This window comes from Caenorhabditis elegans, chromosome II (assembly GCF_000002985.6).
Source record: "Caenorhabditis elegans chromosome II".
Lineage (NCBI taxonomy): Eukaryota > Metazoa > Nematoda > Chromadorea > Rhabditida > Rhabditidae > Caenorhabditis > Caenorhabditis elegans.
In genome coordinates, this window is record NC_003280.10 from 13,585,539 (window position 1) to 13,605,082 (window position 19,544).

Below are 19,544 nucleotides of genomic sequence, written 5' to 3' on the forward strand. Positions count from 1 at the left end.
GGCACCCGCTGCACTATGAACATCGGTATCAAGCAACGAAACGGTTCGGTTCAAGGTTTCCCCCGCCGTTTGCAACTTTAGCCCGTTTGCAACAGAAAAGTGCAATTTTGCAGAAGACCTGCTTCTTCGATCTTTGTCGCAGAGGGGTGGGTGGGGGTATAAGTATAAATTCTTTAGAGATTAGGACTGATTTCTAGAGAAAAAAAGTGGCAAAAAATGTCCAAGCCCGCCGGCCTGCAGTCCCTATTAGCTCTGATATTTTTCAACCGGCTTTCTCTAGTCATATTCTACTCATTTTGGTTCCTAATCGGGCTTCTAGTCCTCAGAAAGTCGCAGAATGCTCTGGAAGCCGTCCGATACGTGAAGGCTCACAGCGCCTCGGTATCCCTCGACTCCCTGGAAGGCTCCACGGAGTTCCGGCAACTTCTGGAAGAGGATTTCCCGCGGCCACCGGCGTTTTTCCTGCTCAACCAGTACGCGCTTAATATGACCGACAACTTTTTGTGCAATACTGCCACGTTGGCGGGGGCGCATGAGCGCTTCGTTTTTGTGACGTTGGATGAGGTGGCGAGGAAGAGGATTCGCAGCAGGTGGCCGAGGATTCGCGTTTTTCATTGGCCAACGCCGTCGCTTTATGTGAGTTTAGTTATGGTAGGCAGGTACGAAAATTGTCGCCTGCCTGCCTACCTTATGCCTACAGAGTTGCCTATGCCTATCTTGTACCTATAGGATGGTCTATGCCTACCGTGTACCTATAGAATGGCCTATGCCTACCTTGTACCTACAAAATGGCATACGCATGCGAGCCTCTCTTATGCTTACAAGTCGACCTTAGGCTGCCTGCCTTTGTTTCTACCTTCGCCTACCTACCTAGTGCCTTGAAGGCGGCCTAAACCCGCCTGCCTTTTACCTACCTATGCTTGCCTACTTTGTTCCTATGGAGTACCTACCTTCTGCCTAAAAACCACATGAACATGCGAGCCTTTTTTATACTTACAAGGCGACCTAAGGCTGCCTGCCTTTGCTTCTAACTTCGCCTGCCTACCTTGTGCCTTGAAGGCGGCCTACACCTACCTGCCTTAGGCGATCTACACCTTTCTGCCTTCTGCCTACAAGGTGACCTACGTCTACCCATCTGCTAACTGCATAAATCTACACTGCGCACACACACACACACACACACACACACCAAACACCTGAGCTCTCGCAGAAAATAGGCGATAGGCAGGCAGGTAGGCATAAAGATGAGCCTACCTACCTACCTAAATAAACCTGATTTTAGACACAATTACTGTAATTTTGGAGTTACTAATTAGCATTTTACCGAAAAATTGCAAGTTTGACCTAACTTTGGCCAAATATAAAATTTTGGTTGATTTTTTGGTAAAAAAATTGAAATTTACGCAAAAATACAGAAAATAGGAGGTAGGCAGGTACGTAGGCAGGTAGGCCTACAACGTGCCTAACTACCAGGGCAGCCTCAAGCTATAGCCTATAAATAACCTTCTCTTTGTCAACCCGACCTCACTTGTCAATGCATATAGTAGAAAATAGGCGGTAGGCAGGCACGTAGGCAGGCAGGCAGGCAGTCAATAATTTTCATTTAGACGGTTAATTTTTTTTTTTTCAGAAACCCTTCTCATTCGCTGAAGGTGCATATCAAACCATATACCTGCTCAGATCCAATTTAGCACTGGCACTTATCAAAAAGTGAGTGCTCGTTACTTTGCCGCCTCATATCTCGGCTATTTTTAAAGATTTCTAAAATTTATTAACCACAAAACTGTAGAGAAATTTATAAGGAACATTTTATTAGTTGAAATTTTTTTTATAACGCAAAAACCACCAGAGATATGAGCTGTAAAAAAACATTTTCAGAGGAAAATCCTTCTGGATGATGCAGCAGGATACCTTCTGGAGAAAGAACATATTCGACCTAAACTACGAGGATAATATGTCATATGACGCTATTTTTGATCAACTCGGAAATGGAGACAACTCGTTGAGAAAGGAATGGGTGAACGGAGCCAACTGGTTCATTCGGGCTAACAATGAGACGCAGTTCTTTTTCGAAAAGTTGTCAGAGAAGTTGGCTCATTGGTATACTCCTGATGTTGGAGTTATGATTCATCAGTGTAATACTTGGGACAAGCCAACGTGTGCATTTATTCCGTATAAGTGAGTAATAGTTTTTGACTTTTTTTCTGAAAACCTTTGAAGAACTCAGTTTGAAAAAAAAAACATTGAAAAATTCAAATACTGCAGAAAATAAGTTTAAAAAAAACCGAATCGGAAAATTTGAATTTCCCGCGAAACTTGTATTTTCTCAGAAAATTTGAATTTCCGCCAAAAATTTTCGCGGAAAGTCGAAAAAAACTTAATAAAGAAAAAAAAATCCACAATACCCCCACAGTAATCATACAGTACTCCTACAGTATCACTACAGTAGTCCTACAGTACGCCATACAGTATCCCCATAGTATCCCTACAGTATTCCTACAGTAATCTTACAGTAACCCTATAGTATGTCTACAGTATTCCTAAAATACCTCCACAGTAGTCTTACTGCGTCCCTATAGCAATCCTACAGTACCCTTACAGTACCCCTACAGTACCCCTACAGCATTTCTAAAGTGTCCCTACAGTACTCCTACAGTACCTCTACAGTACTCATACAGTATCCCTAAAATACCTCTACAGTCGTCTTACAGTACCCCTACAGTAATCGTACAGTATCTGTGCAGCCCCCTACAGTACTCCTACAGTAGTCCTAAAGTAATCTTACATTATCCCTGCAGTCCCTTAAAGTTTCCCTACAGTACCGCTACAGTACCCCTACAGTACCCCGACACCAACCCCAATCTCAGTAGCCCTATTGTAATCCTACAATATCCCTACAGTACCCCTACAATACCCCAAATAGTACCCCTGCAGTATGTCTACAGTATCCATACAGTACCCATACAGCACCCTACAGTAGTCCTACAGTACCCCTACAGTACCCCTACAGTACCCCGACACCAACCCCAATCTCAGTATCACTTCAGAATCCAAACACTGATTCTTGCAGTGTGACCTATTCCTGGGAATGGATGTTCAGTGATCAGTCGAACCCTCCGTATCTTCTCCAGCTAGACTGCGAGACGAACGGAGGTACCAAACTAATGCAGCTAGGAAGATATGGCTTCCATTTTGTAAATCCAGATGGGACGTGCAATAATGAAAAGGTAACATTTATTATTTCAGGTATTCCTCAAATTTCTGCAAATTTCAGATCTCCTCCGCCAAATCTCGTATGGAAAATGGTACTGTAGAAGTTCAAATCTCGAAAAACCTCCCATCCTGGGGACGTTTACAATTCAAGCTGTACTGGTACATCACAGAATACCTCCTATGGATCCCGGTACTCGGGGAGTATCTGAGACCCTACTTGGCGCTGGCCGGCTTCATTTTAATGATCACAATTTGAATTTTTTTAATAAAAAGATTACGGGTAAAAATTATGGGATCTCCACAAGAACATTAAATCGGAATGCCTGACACAGATAGGGAAGCTCGATGGCACATGAGCTGATGCTCCATGTGCCATTCCGATCAACCACTCCACAACCATCAAGGTTCGAGAAATTTGAGTAGGTGTCTGAGCCTGAGCCCAAGCCTACTTCAGTCCGCAGGCCGAACCAGACCATGCTAATGTTTTGAGAATCGATTAGAGACGTGGCATAGGTGTTTTTAGATTCACTATCCAAGTAGGCCAGGTGACTGCCGAGCTCTTCGCAGTGGAGCTGAAAAATTCGAATTTTTCAAATTTTTCTAGAAAAAAACACGATTCCAAAGGTCTTACCTGCGCATCATTCCAGTTCATCCTCTCCTCGAAGATTTTGTACTTGGTGCCTGACTCACTGGTATTCCAGGTGCCTTGAATCTCGGACTGCATGATGTCTAGGCGACTTTTCAGGTACTCAACTTTGCGGTCCAGGCCGTGGCTTCCAGAAGCAACCTGCCCAACAATCTGTCCTGAAGAATGAACAAGTGCCGGGTTTTGAGTTTTTGGAGTTTTCTGGAAGATTTTTGTAAAAATCAGGTCTCCGGCAGAACTCCTACCTTTTTAAACATAAAATCCACTGCTTTCTTCCCAAACTTTAAAATTTTTGACGGCTTCTTCGGTCCTTCAACTCCGATTCCCAGGTCTTTCTTCGCCCAGCCGACTGCTTTCCCAACATATTTCTCTTTTCCCTTAGCTTTTTCCTTCAGACGCTCGAAAACTGACTTTTTCGTAGTTAGAGCTGGAATTGTTGGTTGAGGGGCTCTGGGAGCTGGAACTCCATATTGTGGTCTAGTAGGGGCTGGAGCAGGCGCCCTGGGGCCTGGAGCCTGCGTGTTCCAACCATACTGGGATTTTGGTAGATTGTTCTGAGCTGGAGGTCTCGGTTGCGGAGTCGGAGCTGGACCCCTCAGCTTACTCTTCACATCGGATATTTTCGTTTTGAGCTTCTCCTTCCCGGCATGATATTTCTCCTTGGCCGAGTCGATTTTCGATCTAACCCACGATTTGTCATTTTTTGGTGGTGGTGGAGCTGCAGGTTTTTGAGTCACTTTTCGCGATTCTATCTGAAAAATTTAGAGTTTAATCCTTTAAAAAAATCGATTAAACCAGGGAAAACTAGCTGAAAATATCGCCCCACACGGATTTCTGGCTTCCAATTGAAATGGCAGAGTTTGCCGAACTAGGCCATTTTGGCTCGGCGATAGCTGGTGTAGATTTACGGAGCGTTGCGTGTCGCGTCGCGGCTCGGTTTTAGTTGTAAAACTGTCCGGCAGGCAATTGCCAATGGAGCGCGAAAAATTCAATGAGGAACGCCAGAACCCCGTGGCGTCAAGCACCAAGAATGCGCCAGTACCCCTTAGCTGGCGTGTTACCTGATAATCAGCCTTACCTCTGTAATACATATAAAAATTAGGGATAGTAGAATAATTCCACACTTTGGGTGCATTATTTCTGAAAAAAATTCTCAACTGTTTTTCGGTGGGAACTTTTGATTTATAGTCTTCTCGATAAACAAATGGCGATCATTTTGTTATCGATGTATCAAATTACCCTTAGTCATAACATATATTTATTTACACTTCATAATTCAATTCACAATTTCTCGTAGAATTATTTCAGATTTTAACATCATTCTTGATAATTTGACAGACAAATGGACGAAGTTGAATGCAGGAACGAATCGACCAGACACCCTTCGCATCCATCACAGCGCAGCCATCAATAGGGGACTCGGAATCAAAGTTCGTGAATGGGGTGGAGGTTTGTGTGGTGGTCTTGGTTTTCATGCCGATCCAGGCAAAATCAGAGGTTTCGCTGGAGTTGATGAGGTCTGAAATTTTGGGAAAATTATTGGAACTGGCTAGAACAGAATTGTAAAAGTTTGCTTCTTTTGACTGGTGAACCTGGCTGGAGATGTTTTTTCGTTTTCAGTATGGGTAACATGAGACTTGAAGCCTAAGCTCTAGCAGTACTGTAGGATTACTGTAGTTTAAGAAAAATTGAGTTCTTGGCTTATGAAGGGATATCGGTTCAGGGTTAGTGGGGGATATTGTCGGGGTACTGTAGTGGTATTGTAGAGGCACTGTAGGATACTGTAGAATTACTGTATTTTAGGAAAATTGAGTTTTCGTCGTTTGAAGAGATATCGGTTGAAGGGCAGTGGGGGATGTGGCTGGGGTACTGTAATGGTACTGTAGAGGTGCTGCATGAGTACTGTAGGATTACTGTAGTTTAGGAAAATTGAGTTTTCGTCGTTTGAAGAGATATCGGTTGAAGGGCAGTGGGGGATGTGGCTGGGGTACTGTAATGGTACTGTAGAGGTGCTGTATGAGTACTGTAGGATTACTGTAGTTTAGGAAAAATTGAGTTGTTGACTTTTGAAGGGGTATCGGTTGAGGGTCAGTGGGGGGATATGGTCGGAGTACTGTAGTAGTAATGTATATATACTATAGGAGTACTGTAGGATTACTGTAGTTTAGGAAAAATTTAGTTTTTGTCTTTTGAAGAGATATCGGTTGAGGGTCAGTGGGGGATATGGTCGGAGTACTGTAGTAGTAATGTATAGATACTATAGGAGTACTGTAGGATTACTGTAGTTTAGGAAAAATTGAGTTTTTGTCTTTTGAAGAGATATCGGTTCAGGGTCAGTGGGGGATATGGTTGGGGTACTGTAGTAGTACTGTAGAGGTACTGTAGGAGTACTGTAGAATTACTGTAGTTTAGGAAAAATTGAGTTTTGTCTTTTGAAGGGATATCGGTTCATGGTAAATGGGGGATATTGTCGGGGTACTGTAGTGGTATTGTAGAGGTACTGTAGGAGTACTGTAGGATTACTGTAGTTTAGGAAAAATTGACTTTTTGTTTTTTGAAGGGATATCGGTGTACTGTAGGAAACTGTAGAATTACTGTAGTTTAGGAAAAATTGAGTTTTTGTCTTTTGAAGGGATATCGGTTCATGGTAAGTGGGGGATATTGTCGGGGTACTGTAGTGGTATTGTAGAGGTACTGTAGGAGTACTGTAGGATTACTGTAGTTTAAGAAAAATTGACTTTTTGTTTTTTGAAGGGATATCGGTTCAGGGTCAGTGGGGGGGGGGGGATATGGTCGGGGTACTGTAGTGGAACTGTAGAGGTACTGTAGGAGTACTGTAGGATTACTGTAGTTTAGGAAAAATTGAGTTTTTGTCTTTTGAAGGGATATCGGTTCATGATAAGTGGGGGATATTGTCGGGGTACTGTAGTGGTATTGTAGAGGTACTGTAGGATACTGTAGAATTACTGTATTTTAGGAAAAATTGAGTTTTTGTCTTTTGAAGAGATATCGGTTCAGGGTCAGTGGGGGATATGATCGGGTACTGTAGTGGTACTGTAGAGGTACTGTAGGAGTACTGTAGGAGTACTGTAGGATTACTGTAGTTTACGAAAAATTAAGTAGGACTGAAACCCGCAAACTGTCTCCGTTAAAACCTACTTGTCACAAATCCATTCTTCGCTTCATTGTCGATTATAGCCAAATGAGCTCCAAACCCTTGACAGTGTCTCTCTGCATTATCCCAACTTTTCCTCTCCTCAAATAGCCGGTACTTTGACCCACTCTCCGTTGTATTCCACTCTTTCATTAGCACACTTTGCAAACCGTCGATTAATTTCTCCAATCTCGCCACTTTTTCCTTCAAAGTCCGAATTTCGGTTTCGGTGCGACCTTCAAAGTTTTGAAGTTGAGTTGGGAATTCCTCGTCGGTGGAGAAGAAACTCCGCATGCCGTGGAAGTTCTGAAAATTGACGCTTTCAAATATTACCTCTGGAAATTTCTGCTCTAATTGAGTGGACTTTAAGGCTTAAAGTTTAAGCAATTCTGAGACCTTTTTTATTTTCTCCAAAACTTTGGGCGCCAGCTTTTCCACTGCCTTTTTTCCATATTTTACAACCAAATTCGGCTTGGCAGGGTCCTCTGAGCCAATGTTCAGCATGGATTTTAGCTTTGTAAAGGGTCGGGAGAAGAAGCCGGCGGGCTCAGGAGGTAGTGTAGTGGGCTCTGTGTCATGGTGCATCGGGCTTGTCGTGCTATCAGGCGGTGCAAAGCCTAGTTTGGCCTTTACACGGCCAATAAAGCCTGGACTATGAGGTATTGGGATGACTATTGGTATCACAGGGGCTTTGAATTTTGATCTACCTCTATCAATCAATCCAAGATTTCTACTAACTAATCTAGGGGATACTGTAGTTGTGGACCCCCGCCGCCGAAGCCCGGCCCACTCCTGAACCCTTGTCACTTTTGACCGAATCCACGAAGGACGCCGTGTCGTCGACGCAGTTGTCAGCTCCTGGGCTTTTTCACATTTTTTTTTGGAATTTTTTTCCACTCTCTCCGAAACGCCCGTTACTTTACGGAAACTAAACATTTCTTAAAGTTTTTTAATGAAAAAGTATACTACGTAAAATTTCCTATATTTTGTTGGTTGACAACTTTTTTCTACCTTTCTTCTCCGCAAAGTTACAAAGGTTTGAAGAAAGCGCGCCAAAAACTATCAGACAGAAAGAGCACTCTCTTTGTCTGCGCCTCCTGGACAATTTAAATAATTTTCTCCACTTACAAACTGCGTCTGAACCACAGCCGCTAGTAGAAGAACAGAAAATATCGATCGCATGTTTTGAGAAAAAAATGAACAAAAAATTAAATTTGGCAATAGAAGGAGGTAATGAAATGAAAAGACCAGTTAAAATGTGGTATCAAATCAGCCGCCCCCTGATTTCTCTGCACTCTCTTATTTACCTCTTATCTCTCACTTTATCACTTGTTTTCCCGATAGTTTGACGAATTTCTGGTCATCACGGATTCTGGAGACTAGGGGAAAATGTGGTGATTTCATAGTATAACCGGAAGTTTATAAGTTTTTATCCCAAGAAATTACAGACGTAATTTGGGAGCTCGCGTCAACGGGTGTTTCTCAATGGAGCGCGTTTACATCAAGATTTGTGTTTTTTCTGTCTTATGGTGTGAAAAAATCACGTGAATCACCTCTGAAAATTGGAAAAAATCCAAAACAAACAAAAAACACAATTCTCGAAAAATTAGTCACGAGGAAAAGTACCTCGTGATTCAGGAGACCTTTAACAAATCAGAAATTGGAAGTGAATCACCGATGCACCATGTCACTCCTAGTACTTACTAGGGAACCGTCAGAAGGTGCCCATCGGACTTGCATATGAGACCTATGCGATTCGATAGTGCATGTATTAAAACGGTTACTCGTGAAATTTTAGCGGCAAAACTCCAGAACCAAGCTCACGGCGGGCTCTCAAAGATCCTGAAAATATCACTGTAACGAAGCATTGAAGGGCCAATTTTCCAATTTCACTTTGGTAGCTCATATCTCCGTAGAAAAATTTTTTACAGAAAAGTCATCAACTGATAAGTTGTTGATATTGTTGTAAAGAACAAGTTTGTAGTTGAAAGTTTTTTACCAAAAAATTTTTGTTTGAGATAAATAAAACCGCGTGAAGTGCGGCAACTGCTGTTGTTATTTGTATGCTGCTATTCCGTTTCTAATGCTTTTCTCTCAAATACAAATTTTTTGGTAAAAAACTTTCAACTACAAACTTGTTTTTTAGGACAATATCAACAACTTATCAGTTGATGATTTTTCTGTAAAAAATTTATCCGCGGAGATATGAGCTACCAAAGTGAATATGGAAAACTGCTTCGTTAGATCATTAAAGTTCTTCCTTACAGTGATATTTTCAGGATCTTTGAAAGCCCGCCGTGAGCTTGGTTCTGGAGTTTTGCCGCCAAAATTTCACGAGTAGCCGTTTTAATACATGCACTATCGAATCGCATAGGTCTCATATGCAAGTCCGATGGGAACCTTCTGACGGTTCCCTAGTTAGCTGGTGCACTATGAAATTCCTAACACACCCTCGATGCAGTACTAGTTTATTACTTAACAATTCCAGCTGAAAACTTAATAATACAGATTATTCAACAACTTGGATTATCAGCTGCTTTTGACTGTTCTTGAAGATTTTCACATTGGTATCTTTACTGGTGACAATCACTTGTTCCCTGAAACTTTCTTTTTCAAATAAATTCAAATAACTACTACCTCTTACCTATCTTCCACACTCCTTTGCACTGAACTTGCTTCAAACCTATTATCAATCGCCTGATTAACCAGCTCAAACTTCTCACGGAACACGAAAAGTGTCAAGGTGGTGCCCATCGGTTTTTTGTCCTGAATCCAGTTTTCGCAGAGATTTACAACTTTCGGGGAGGTCATATTATAATCTAAGAATATCCAAGGAGATTGGAGATTTGAAATCGCGCGAATCGGAATTGCACGTGATGATTTTATACACAGCTTCTTGGCTGAATATATCTGGAAGGAAACAACAAATTTCTGTGAATTTTCAAATTTCAGACTCTACCACAGGCTCCGCCAGAATCAAGTAATCCATTCCAACAAAATCCACCTCCGCCGTCTCGAACGGGCGAGCTCGGAGGCAATCAAACCAGGTCGTGTAGTCATATCTCAGGGATTCAATCCGCATTCTTACAAAAATGTGTCGAATATTCAATTGGCAGCACGCCTCGAGACCATATGGATGATTCTGCAAACGCACGACGGTCTCGTCACGACAAAATTTCGTTAATTGATAAAAGGTGTGCGCCTTTAAAGAGCACTGTAATTGAAAACTTTCGTTGCTCACGCGGGATCCTGGCCTTGCTCATTGAATTTTTCGCGCTCCATTGATAATCTCCCGCTGGACAACGCGTGGGAAAGTCGTGTACTCCACACGGACACGTACATTTCGTTTTACAACTAAAACCGAGCCGCGACGCGACACGCAACGCACCTTAAATCTACCCCAGATATGGCCGAGCCAAAATGGACTAGTTCGGCCTAAACTCTTCCATTTCAATTTATGAGGGAAGCCAGAAATCTGTGAAAACTAGAAGAAAATAATTAAAAACCCCAAATTTCCAACAAATTATAGAAAAAACTAGATAACACAAAAATTTGTAATTACAGTACTCTTTAAAGGCGCACACATAATCGCGTAAGAATTACCAGAATTTGCAGTGTATGAATACTTGTTCCTGGTCGATTTAAATAGAAATCCACCAATTTCCGAAAGGTTTCAGTCTGTGAATCTTCAGGACTTGCAATTAAAATTCCGAATTGTTGAACTCCACCGAATAAAACGTTGGCGCCAAGCTGAGCAGTTTGAATATTGAAATTATATTTTTTATCAATCGAAAAGTGCCAGTCCTCCCTTGTTGTATCGATTTTTATACAATTAAAGTGATAGGGAAGCTTTTTTTCAAGCTTGCGAAATATCGAGTTGAAATTTGCAAGATGGCTTCTGTAATCGTGTTTTCAAATGGATTCTAAAATAAAACCCACTTCTTGTCAAATGATAAATATTTGAATATGCATGGGACGCTTTCAGAATACATTTTAAGCTGAAATATTATCAATAATTGCAGCAAAAAAGGCAAAATTGCGAAATTTCTTGCTACGAAATTTTCTTCAGTGAAAATTAATTGTTCTAGTTGGTATCAAGTGTATGCAAATGGAAAAACGGTAAAAAATATATTTCAAATCATGTTTTCATAAGTTTGTCTTTATAAATCTTTATTCCAGACCTGTTTCCTTCTTTTGCGCGTGGGGTACGGTACGCAGTCCGCAAACACCGAATGCGAGCGCGAAAATTTTTCGATTAATTTTATAATTTTTTCCGCCATTTTTCTCATTTTCCACGCATTTTTCGATTTCTTTTGTGATTTTTACCTTAAAAAAGTTAATTTTCACGTTAATTTCCCTCAAAAATTCGATTTTCTCCGATTATTTCTCATTATTTTCTTCAGAATGCCACCACGCAAGATCAAGAAGGACCCGGCTGTGGTTGCGATGGCGGATACTCTCGAGACGCGTGGTAAGCTTGAAGATCTCCAGTAATTTATTATATTTAAATAATTTATTTTCCAGTCAAGGACTTACTCGAGGAGTATAAGAAGAAGCTGCGGGAGGTCGCCCTTCAGACAGCAAAGGCTGAATCCGACCGGATCATCGCCACAATCAAGCCAAAATACAGGGATATGCCGATCATGGAGTTTCTGGCATCGCCACCGGATGATTTCTACATTGAATCCGGCGAGGAGGAGGAGGAAGGAGAAGCGGCGGTGGCGGTTAAGCAGGAGCTTCCTTCCGAGCCTGACATGGAAATCGACGACGCGGCGGCGGCGCAAAAGACGAGCATTCCGATTGGCCAGAACTCGTAAGTTTTCAAAAAAATCCAAATTTCCGCCATTTACTTTTATCAATAAATTTTCCAGCGGCCGGAACACGGTGCAGGTCAAGCAGGAGCCTGAAATCGACGACGATGCGGCGCATGAGACGAGCATTCCGATTGCTCCATCTGGCCAGAACTCGTAAGTTTTCAACAAAAAAAAAATCGATTTCTCAATAAATAAATTAATTTTTTTTCAGCGGCAGGAACACGGCGGCCGACGAGCACCGCCGCAACGAGATCATAACGCCAGCTGGACAAGTGCTCCCACTGCCAACACTTCAACCGGAAAAGCCATTCCGTGCTCCACACGTTGACGAGGAAATCGCCTTCTCGGTGAACGGATCGCCACTGGTCTTGGCTGGAAGAACTACTGCTACTGCTGCTGGCAAGGAGAATCGGAAGAAGTCGAAGAAATCTGGTGCGGCGAGCAAGAAGGCAGCGGCAGCAGCCGGGCCTCTCCAGCCGGAAACTGAAAATGCCGGGACGTCTGTATAGGAAAAATCCCCCGATTTAATTTTTCCCCCGCTTTAATTTTTATAATGATCTGTAAATACTTGATATTTCAATTTTTCCCGTCTTTTACCTTTTATATGCAAATTTTTTGATCTCAACGATCGTTTGATTCTCTAAATAGACTGCAAAAAATTTGACTGCAAAAAATCGAAAAAAAATTAGTTTTTTTTCAGAGAAAATCGGAAAGAAAACTTCCAGCCTTCTTGTACTACTCTTGGACAACTGTGAACTAGTTATTTAAACAGTTTTTGACAAGAATCCGCGATTTTGTTCAACTTACGCTAATTCTTTTTGTGTTTTACATCAGCGGTGGACGCCAAACTGTCGGAATTGAAGATTTCCGGCAAATCTGTAATTTGCCGGAATTGAATATTTGCGGCAAATCTGTAATTTGCCGGAATTGAATATTTGCGGCAAATCTGTAATTTGCCGGAATTAAATGTTTCCGGAACATCGGCAAATTGCCGGTATTAAATGTTTCCGGAACATCGGCAAATTGCCGGAATTGAGTATTTCCGGTAATTCGGCAAATTGCCGGAATTGAGTATTTCCGGCAAATCGGCAAATTGCCGGAATTGAAATTTCCAGCAAATCGGCAAATTGCCGTAAATGATTATTTCCGGCAAATCGGCAAATTGCCGGAATTAAATATTTCCGTAGATAAAGTTTTTACAGAAAAGTCATCAACTGATAAGTTGTTGATATTGTTGTAAAGAACAAGTTTGTAGTTGAAAGTTTTTTACCAAAAAATTTTTGTTTGAGATAAATAAAACCGCGTGAAGTGCGGCTTATGATCCTTTGAAGCTGAAGGATCAGATCACCAGGAGGTACCCTTCTTATCCTTCGGAGCTGAATGATCAGATTACCAGGAGGTACTCTTCTTATCCTTCGGAGCTGAATGATCAGATCACCAGGAGGTACCCTTCTGATCCTTCGGAGCTGAAGGATCAGATCACCAGGAGGTACCCTTCTTATCCTTCGGAGCTGAATGATCAGATTACCAGGAGGTACTCTTCTTATCCTTCGGAGCTGAATGATCAGATCACCAGGAGGTACCCTTCTTATCCTTTGAAGCTGAAGGATCAGATCACCAGGAGGTACCCTTCTTATCCTTCGGAGCTGAATGATCAGATTACCAGGAGGTACTCTTCTTATCCTTCGGAGCTGAATGATCAGATCACCAGGAGGTACCCTTCTGATCCTTCGGAGCTGAAGGATCAGATCACCAGGAGGTACCCTTCTTATCCTTCGGAGCTGAATGATCAGATTACCAGGAGGTACTCTTCTTATCCTTCGGAGCTGAAGGATCAGATCACCAGGAGGTACCCTTCTTATCCTTCGGAGCTGAATGATCAGATTACCAGGAGGTACTCTTCTTATCCTTCGGAGCTGAATGATCAGATCACCAGGAGGTACCCTTCTTATCCTTTGAAGCTGAAGGATCAGATCACCAGGAGGTACCCTTCTTATCCTTCGGAGCTGAAGGATCAGATCACCAGGAGGTACCCTTCTTATCCTTCGGAGCTGAATGATCAGATTACCAGGAGGTACTCTTCTTATCCTTCGGAGCTGAATGATCAGATCACCAGGAGGTACCCTTCTTATCCTTTGAAGCTGAAGGATCAGATCACCAGGAGGTACCCTTCTTATCCTTCGGAGCTGAATGATCAGATTACCAGGAGGTACTCTTCTTATCCTTCGGAGCTGAATGATCAGATCACCAGGAGGTACCCTTCTTATCCTTCGGAGCTGAATGATCAGATCACCAGGAGGTACCCTTCTTATCCTTTGAAGCTGAAGGATCAGATCACCAGGAGGTACCCTTCTTATCCTTCGGAGCTGAATGATCAGATTACCAGGAGGTACTCTTCTTATCCTTCGGAGCTGAATGATCAGATCACCAGGAGGTACCCTTCTGATCCTTCGGAGCTGAAGGATCAGATCACCAGGAGGTACCCTTATGATCCTTTGAAGCTGAAGGATCAGATCACCAGGAGGTACCCCCTGTGATCCTTCGGAGCTTGAGGATCAGATTATAAGGAAGAATCTTACGATATTCCAAGTTAGTTGGACGTTTTACAGCATTTTCCCAAAAGATCATTGTTCATACATTCAATTGTGAGTAGTCAAGGCCGGAAATCCATGGAAAATTGCATTTAAAAACTTATTCCAGTGAAAAAAAAACAAAAATCGATCGAGAAATATATATAAAAAACTAGTTGAAAAAGTTTGTCACCGAAGATCCGGTCAGAGACAAATGGCACTTTGTCGACTGGATACCATATCACTTTGGATACTTTGTCCCCAAAAATACCTTGTCACCCTAAAAGTTTTTCATCTCGGAATGAAGGCCAAGCCCACGCGGTCTCTGAGCAGGGAGCGTCACGCCCTCACGAGTATATAAGCCGACTAGAGAATAACATCCTCAGTCGAGAAAGACCTTGCCTGCTGGCGCCGGACGAAAGTAAGGCTCTCGTCGTCTGGCACAGCAACGACTCAATAAATGCTTTAGCACACAATCAAAGTGTTTTTGCATGATGTTTAACCATAAGCTGTGGCACCGGCTTATGTCCGTTAACACAAGGCTGAAACTCCGAAACTTGCTGATGAAACTCAAGAAGTTGATCTCAATCTTCATGACAGCTCTGAATCTGATCACGAAGGGTAAGTTTTTTTTCGTTGATTTGAAGAAATCCAATATCGAGAATTTTTATATTTTTAAAATCATTAAAACTGCAAGGAGTTTCAAAATATTGCCAAAAACGTGTAAACACATTTGAGTTCATGGAAGTTCAATTTACAAATTAAATCATTTATTCTCTAGTATTTAAAATTGCTGTTTTGTTCGCTGCAAATTTTGAAAGATGAACGACGATGAAGACGATGTAAAGGCGGAAATGGATCGGAGTTTAACGGGATTGGAGAATCAGATGGACAACTGGTCGACGTTTGATAGTGAATTCTTATGTGACGATGAAGAATATGTAAAGGCAGAATTGGATCGAAGTTTAGTGATATTGGCTGATGAAATTGATGAGATGAGATCTGAGGCTGATGAGATGAAAGTGAGATTGGCTGATGATAAAATTCAAAAAGAAATGGTAAGTTAGTTTTGCGATGATTTCGGTTTTTGTGTGAAGATACATAGAGTTTTGTCTTTTGAAAAGTCATATTTTGTTTTTCCAGATCCTGAAAAGTATAGATGATTATTCAAAATCACATTTCGACGACGATATGGTCAATGATTTCAATAACCACAAAAAATTTCTTCTATCTCTTTATCAGCATCAAAATCCACTGGAGATTTAAACATGGTTAGTGAGTATTGCGATGATGCTCCACAGTTACTTGGTGTTGAAAAATAAAACTCGGTCTGAAGTTTATATCGCGTTTTTTTTAAAGCACAGATATATGTGAAACTCGCCGGAATAATCTTAATAAGATTTTGGTAGAACACATTTTGATGTGGATGGCCGAGTTTTTTCATTTTCACGGCCACGTAGATGTGAAGTAGCTATAAAGATAAAGTTTTACCTTTTGAAAAATCTTATTCTGTTTTTCCAGGTCCTGAAAACGATAGAAGATAATTGTAAATCACAATTCGACGATGATTTGGTCGAAGATTTCAATAATTTTCAAACGACTTCTTCTATGTCTTCATCAACAACAATATCTACTGAAGATTTTAATACGGTTAGTGAGTTTCGCGATGATGCTCCACAGTTACTTGGCCTAGAAGAAATGAAACTCGGTCAGAAGTTTATATCGGTTTTTTAATCACAGATCTATGTGAAACTCGCCGAAATAATCTTAATAAGATTTTGGTAGAACACATTTTAATGTGGATGGCCGAGTTTTTTCATTTTCACGGCCACATAGATGTGAAGTAGCTGTAAAGATGAAGTTTTGCCTTTTGAAAAATCATATTCTATTTTTCCAGATCGAAATCGAGTCAACATTCGAAATATGCAGAAGTGGCTCCTATACAGAAGAGCCAATTCTTGGAGAAAATGATGAATTTTTGATTGATTTTGAAATGGAACGATTTCTGAAATTCCTTAAAGACAAAACAAAACAAGTAGAAAAAAGAAAAGAACCTTTCTCCCAAAAGGAAATATATGCAGTTTTCCAACGACGCATTAAATCTGAGCTCTGCATTGAAACGGTGAAGAAAAAGTTCCAACCACTCCTTCCCAATGCAATTCAAACATGCGAGTTCGACGAGGAAACTATGATAAGAATGATCTATGGTGCAGGAATTCGAATAGACTCTGTGGATTTCTGGAACCGGTTAGTATTTAAAAGAATTATTCAGAACAGGGGTGTGCGGCAAATCTCAAAATTTGCCGTGCTCGGCAAATTCGGCAAGTTCGGCAAATTTGCCGCACACCCCTGATTCAGAACAAAGATGAGTCACCAGATTCACTTGCCAAATATTTTTCGAAATACTTTTGAAATGTTTCCAACTTTAATTGCAACATAATGCAGAAAGTGGTCTTCACTTTTTGGAAATCGACGTGCCAATAAAATTGTCAATTTTGAACTTTAATTTTGCAACACAAAACTTATGGCCAATTTGTTTTAAAAAACAATCATTAATCAAATTTATGTTGTATTATTTAAGAGTATAAATGTACTAAAGTATTTTCAGGTTCACATCGAAAGCGACAATTTCACTAGACTGCTACTCAAGATTGATCTCATACTCTTCCGACTCTCTGACCTTAAGTGGTACTCATCGTTCTGGATTCACATATCATTGGATATCCACACCCCCTGTTACTTATCATAGGGTTTGTTTGCACATTTCATATTCACTTTTTGATTTTGAAGTATTGGGTCTGTAAATACTTCTCGAAGTACTCTCTAAAATGTTTAAAAGTCTTCTGAAGTCTCTGCGGTTTCCTTCTCTCCTCTTTTGACTTCTCGCTCTCTGCCAATGTTATGATACATTGATTTAAAAGACTCCGGAGACGAGAAGCGAGATCAAAGTGATGTTCTCTCATGATATTCCGAATTTTCTCTGTAGTTTCACCACAATATGTATTCATTTCAGACTGAAAATAAGGATCCAAATATACAAGAGCCATCTCCAGTTGAATTTCTAGATGTACAATCGAGTCTGGGTTCAAGTATGAAACCACCGATACTTGATAAGCCCACCAAACTAGATGACCCAGCTGAAACCCGCCATGGTAAGTCAACAATAACTTTGCGAAAAAACTAGAAGAAATTTTTAATAGAATCATAGATATCGAAGCAAGATACTTTCTCACTAAATTTCGATTCTCATATTTCCATCTATTGGGTTTCCTTAGAATTCAGAAGGTCATTAATTCCAAAAAGTGATTGGCTTTTAGAAAGAAAAATAATAGGAAAACGATTGGGACAAATGAAACCAGGCTTTTTTAGTGCATAAAACTCGGCTCAGGCTTGGCATTTTAATTTATTTTTAGAATAAGCTCACCAAGATATAGGACAGCATTGTGAGACTAATGTATTCTAAACAGCTCTTGTTTATAAAAACGTCTAAATCTCCTTTTTCTAGCTCATCTGCAAGCGGTTTGGATTTCAGGACAAAAATTGTAGTGCCCATAGAAAAAACATTAGAAAAAGTACTCACTTTTAAGCATGTAGGCATCAGCAGCTAACAGGTGGTGCAGCGAAATTTGAGTCGTAGCTTTTTTAGATCCAAAATGGCCCTAAACTACCAAATTCGTAATGAGACGTCCTGAAAATTTCTTTTAAAAATTATTATGGCTCAAAGCTTTGGAAAAATGCATGTTTTCTGCTAAGACCCCACGTGGTGTCCGAGTGTCCCATCACGATGCGGCTCAAAAAGGTATTTTTCTAAACTTTGAGCTGTCGCAACGAAACTATGTGGGTGGTCAACCACGGGAAATATTCTCTACACACAAAGAGGGGCGGGCCTAGGTGCTTTCACTAGCCAACGACGCTAACCATAGGGGCGGAGCTCATTTGCTCAAACTAATGCTCAAGAGACCCGTTTACACAATGGGCGGGAAATAAGAACCTATGGTCCTCCTGTACTATCAGCAAGCCCGACTAATTTATAGTTTTTGAATCTATAATAAGAAATAACTGCTTTCAGACTGCTCGTATTCACTGGAGGAGTATGACTCTCAGAGTCGAATGCCGAGAACGGACGCCAAGAAATCGAACCATAAACACAAGTATTGTTATGAGATGAATTCAAATCCGAGAGGGACCGTCCTCATATTAAGTAACGAGAACTTCAAGAATATGGAGAGAAGAGTCGGAACGAAACAAGACGAAGTAAATCTAACCAAGTTGTTCCAAAAGCTTCAGTACACAGTAATTTGCAAACGGAATCTTGAAGCTGAAGTAAGGTGAAACTATTAAGCTCTATTTGAGGGTTGTGTTTTCAGAGCATGCTTGAAGCTATCAAGGAATTCGCGGAGATGGCACATACCGATTCGATCATACTCTTCCTATTAAGTCATGGTGATGGAGCTGGAAGTGTCTTTGGAATTGATGACATGCCTGTCAATGTAATGGAGGTATCCACATATTTAGCGTATCATCAAAATCTTCTTCTCAAGCCCAAATGGGTTGCCGTGTCAGCATGTCGCGGAGGTTTGTTTTTCGGTTTTCTATTTTTCGAATAACCAACTTTTTTCGGGAAAATTGAACATGGGTGTTCCCGTTGACGGACTGCCAGCTTTGGAAGACAAATGTGCTCCAATCTCGAAATTTTGGAATTTAATGATGTCACGTATAATGGTTTGTTTAAAGGAGAAATCGATTTAATATTTTTCGCATTTCAGCCGGGAACCTTCACTTCATTGAACGCCGACGTCATCATCTCGTTTTCCACCACGGACGGGTTTACGTCTTATCGAGACGAAGAAGCGGGCACATGGTATATTAAATCCATGTGTAAAGTCTTCAATAAGCATTCAAAAACTATGCACCTTCTCGATATATTAACGGAAACTGGTAGAAATGTTGTTACGAAGTATGAGAATGTTCAAGGGAACGTTGTATTAAAACAAGCCCCAGAGGTAGGCTCACCGAATCTTAAATGCTGTCTTAAATGCAGTATTTTTTAAATCTTAAATGCAGTATTTTTCAGATATTATCCAGGCTCACCAAACAATGGCACTTTTCAAGGTCGATGTAACTGCGCTCCAGCGCGTTCGTATTAA

At 41.0% G+C, this 19,544-nt stretch overlaps 6 protein-coding genes across 9 annotated transcripts; 3 read left to right on the forward strand and 3 right to left on the reverse strand.

The window, feature by feature from the left end:
• The first annotated feature begins 166 nt into the window (after positions 1–166).
• Positions 167–3,500, forward strand: Y48E1B.8 (Nucleotide-diphospho-sugar transferase domain-containing protein). Its single transcript, NM_064452.5, has 5 exons — positions 167–636; positions 1,631–1,710; positions 1,879–2,178; positions 3,071–3,227; positions 3,275–3,500. The coding sequence occupies exons 1-5, from the start codon at positions 217–219 to the stop codon at positions 3,467–3,469; spliced, it is 1,152 nt and encodes a 383-aa protein (NP_496853.1). The 5' UTR covers positions 167–216; the 3' UTR covers positions 3,470–3,500.
• On the reverse strand, positions 3,238–5,023 carry clec-145 (C-type lectin domain-containing protein). Its single transcript, NM_001377891.2, has 4 exons — positions 4,938–5,023; positions 4,105–4,611; positions 3,845–4,060; positions 3,238–3,785 (listed from the first exon to the last, which is right to left on the reverse strand). The coding sequence occupies exons 1-4, from the start codon at positions 4,992–4,994 to the stop codon at positions 3,501–3,503; spliced, it is 1,065 nt and encodes a 354-aa protein (NP_001364639.1). The 5' UTR covers positions 4,995–5,023; the 3' UTR covers positions 3,238–3,500.
• A 79-nt stretch (positions 5,024–5,102) lies between these two features.
• clec-146 (C-type lectin domain-containing protein) lies at positions 5,103–8,236 on the reverse strand (the record flags this gene model as incomplete). Of its 2 annotated transcripts, NM_001267472.3 has the most annotated exons (3): positions 5,103–5,378; positions 7,019–7,319; positions 8,142–8,236. In NM_001267472.3, the coding sequence occupies 3 exons, from the start codon at positions 8,193–8,195 to the stop codon at positions 5,164–5,166; spliced, it is 570 nt and encodes a 189-aa protein (NP_001254401.1). The 2 variants fall into 2 exon arrangements, with proteins under 2 accessions (NP_001254401.1, NP_001254402.1); NM_001267473.3 differs by lacking the exon at positions 8,142–8,236 and having other exon boundaries at positions 5,164–5,378; positions 7,019–7,307.
• A 1,228-nt stretch (positions 8,237–9,464) lies between these two features.
• On the reverse strand, positions 9,465–11,017 carry fbxc-23 (FTH domain-containing protein). The gene is made up of 5 exons (NM_064454.3): positions 10,953–11,017; positions 10,617–10,911; positions 9,973–10,155; positions 9,658–9,923; positions 9,465–9,610 (listed from the first exon to the last, which is right to left on the reverse strand). Exons 1-5 carry the CDS (start codon positions 11,003–11,005, stop codon positions 9,523–9,525), a joined length of 885 nt encoding a protein of 294 aa, NP_496855.2. The 5' UTR covers positions 11,006–11,017; the 3' UTR covers positions 9,465–9,522.
• A 399-nt stretch (positions 11,018–11,416) lies between these two features.
• csc-1 (Chromosome segregation and cytokinesis defective protein 1) lies at positions 11,417–12,409 on the forward strand. The gene is made up of 4 exons (NM_064455.7): positions 11,417–11,484; positions 11,538–11,826; positions 11,885–11,980; positions 12,039–12,409. The coding sequence occupies exons 1-4, from the start codon at positions 11,418–11,420 to the stop codon at positions 12,334–12,336; spliced, it is 750 nt and encodes a 249-aa protein (NP_496856.1). The 5' UTR covers position 11,417; the 3' UTR covers positions 12,337–12,409.
• Positions 12,410–15,665: 3,256 nt separating this feature from the next.
• On the forward strand, positions 15,666–19,519 carry csp-1 (Caspase A subunit p16; the record flags this gene model as incomplete). 3 transcript variants are annotated; one of them, NM_001027281.1, is made up of 10 exons in its annotated part: positions 15,666–15,668; positions 15,919–16,047; positions 16,295–16,644; positions 17,006–17,147; positions 17,411–17,549; positions 18,467–18,720; positions 18,765–18,971; positions 19,018–19,119; positions 19,164–19,400; positions 19,472–19,519. In NM_001027281.1, the coding sequence occupies 10 exons, from the start codon at positions 15,666–15,668 to the stop codon at positions 19,517–19,519; spliced, it is 1,611 nt and encodes a 536-aa protein (NP_001022452.1). The 3 variants fall into 3 exon arrangements, with proteins under 3 accessions (NP_001022452.1, NP_001022453.1, NP_001022454.1); NM_001027282.1 differs by lacking the exons at positions 15,666–15,668; positions 15,919–16,047; positions 16,295–16,644; positions 17,006–17,147; positions 17,411–17,549 and having other exon boundaries at positions 18,508–18,720; NM_001027283.1 differs by lacking the exons at positions 15,666–15,668; positions 15,919–16,047; positions 16,295–16,644; ... (2 more) ...; positions 19,164–19,400; positions 19,472–19,519 and having other exon boundaries at positions 18,508–18,720; positions 19,017–19,046.
• Positions 19,520–19,544: the final 25 nt, after the last annotated feature.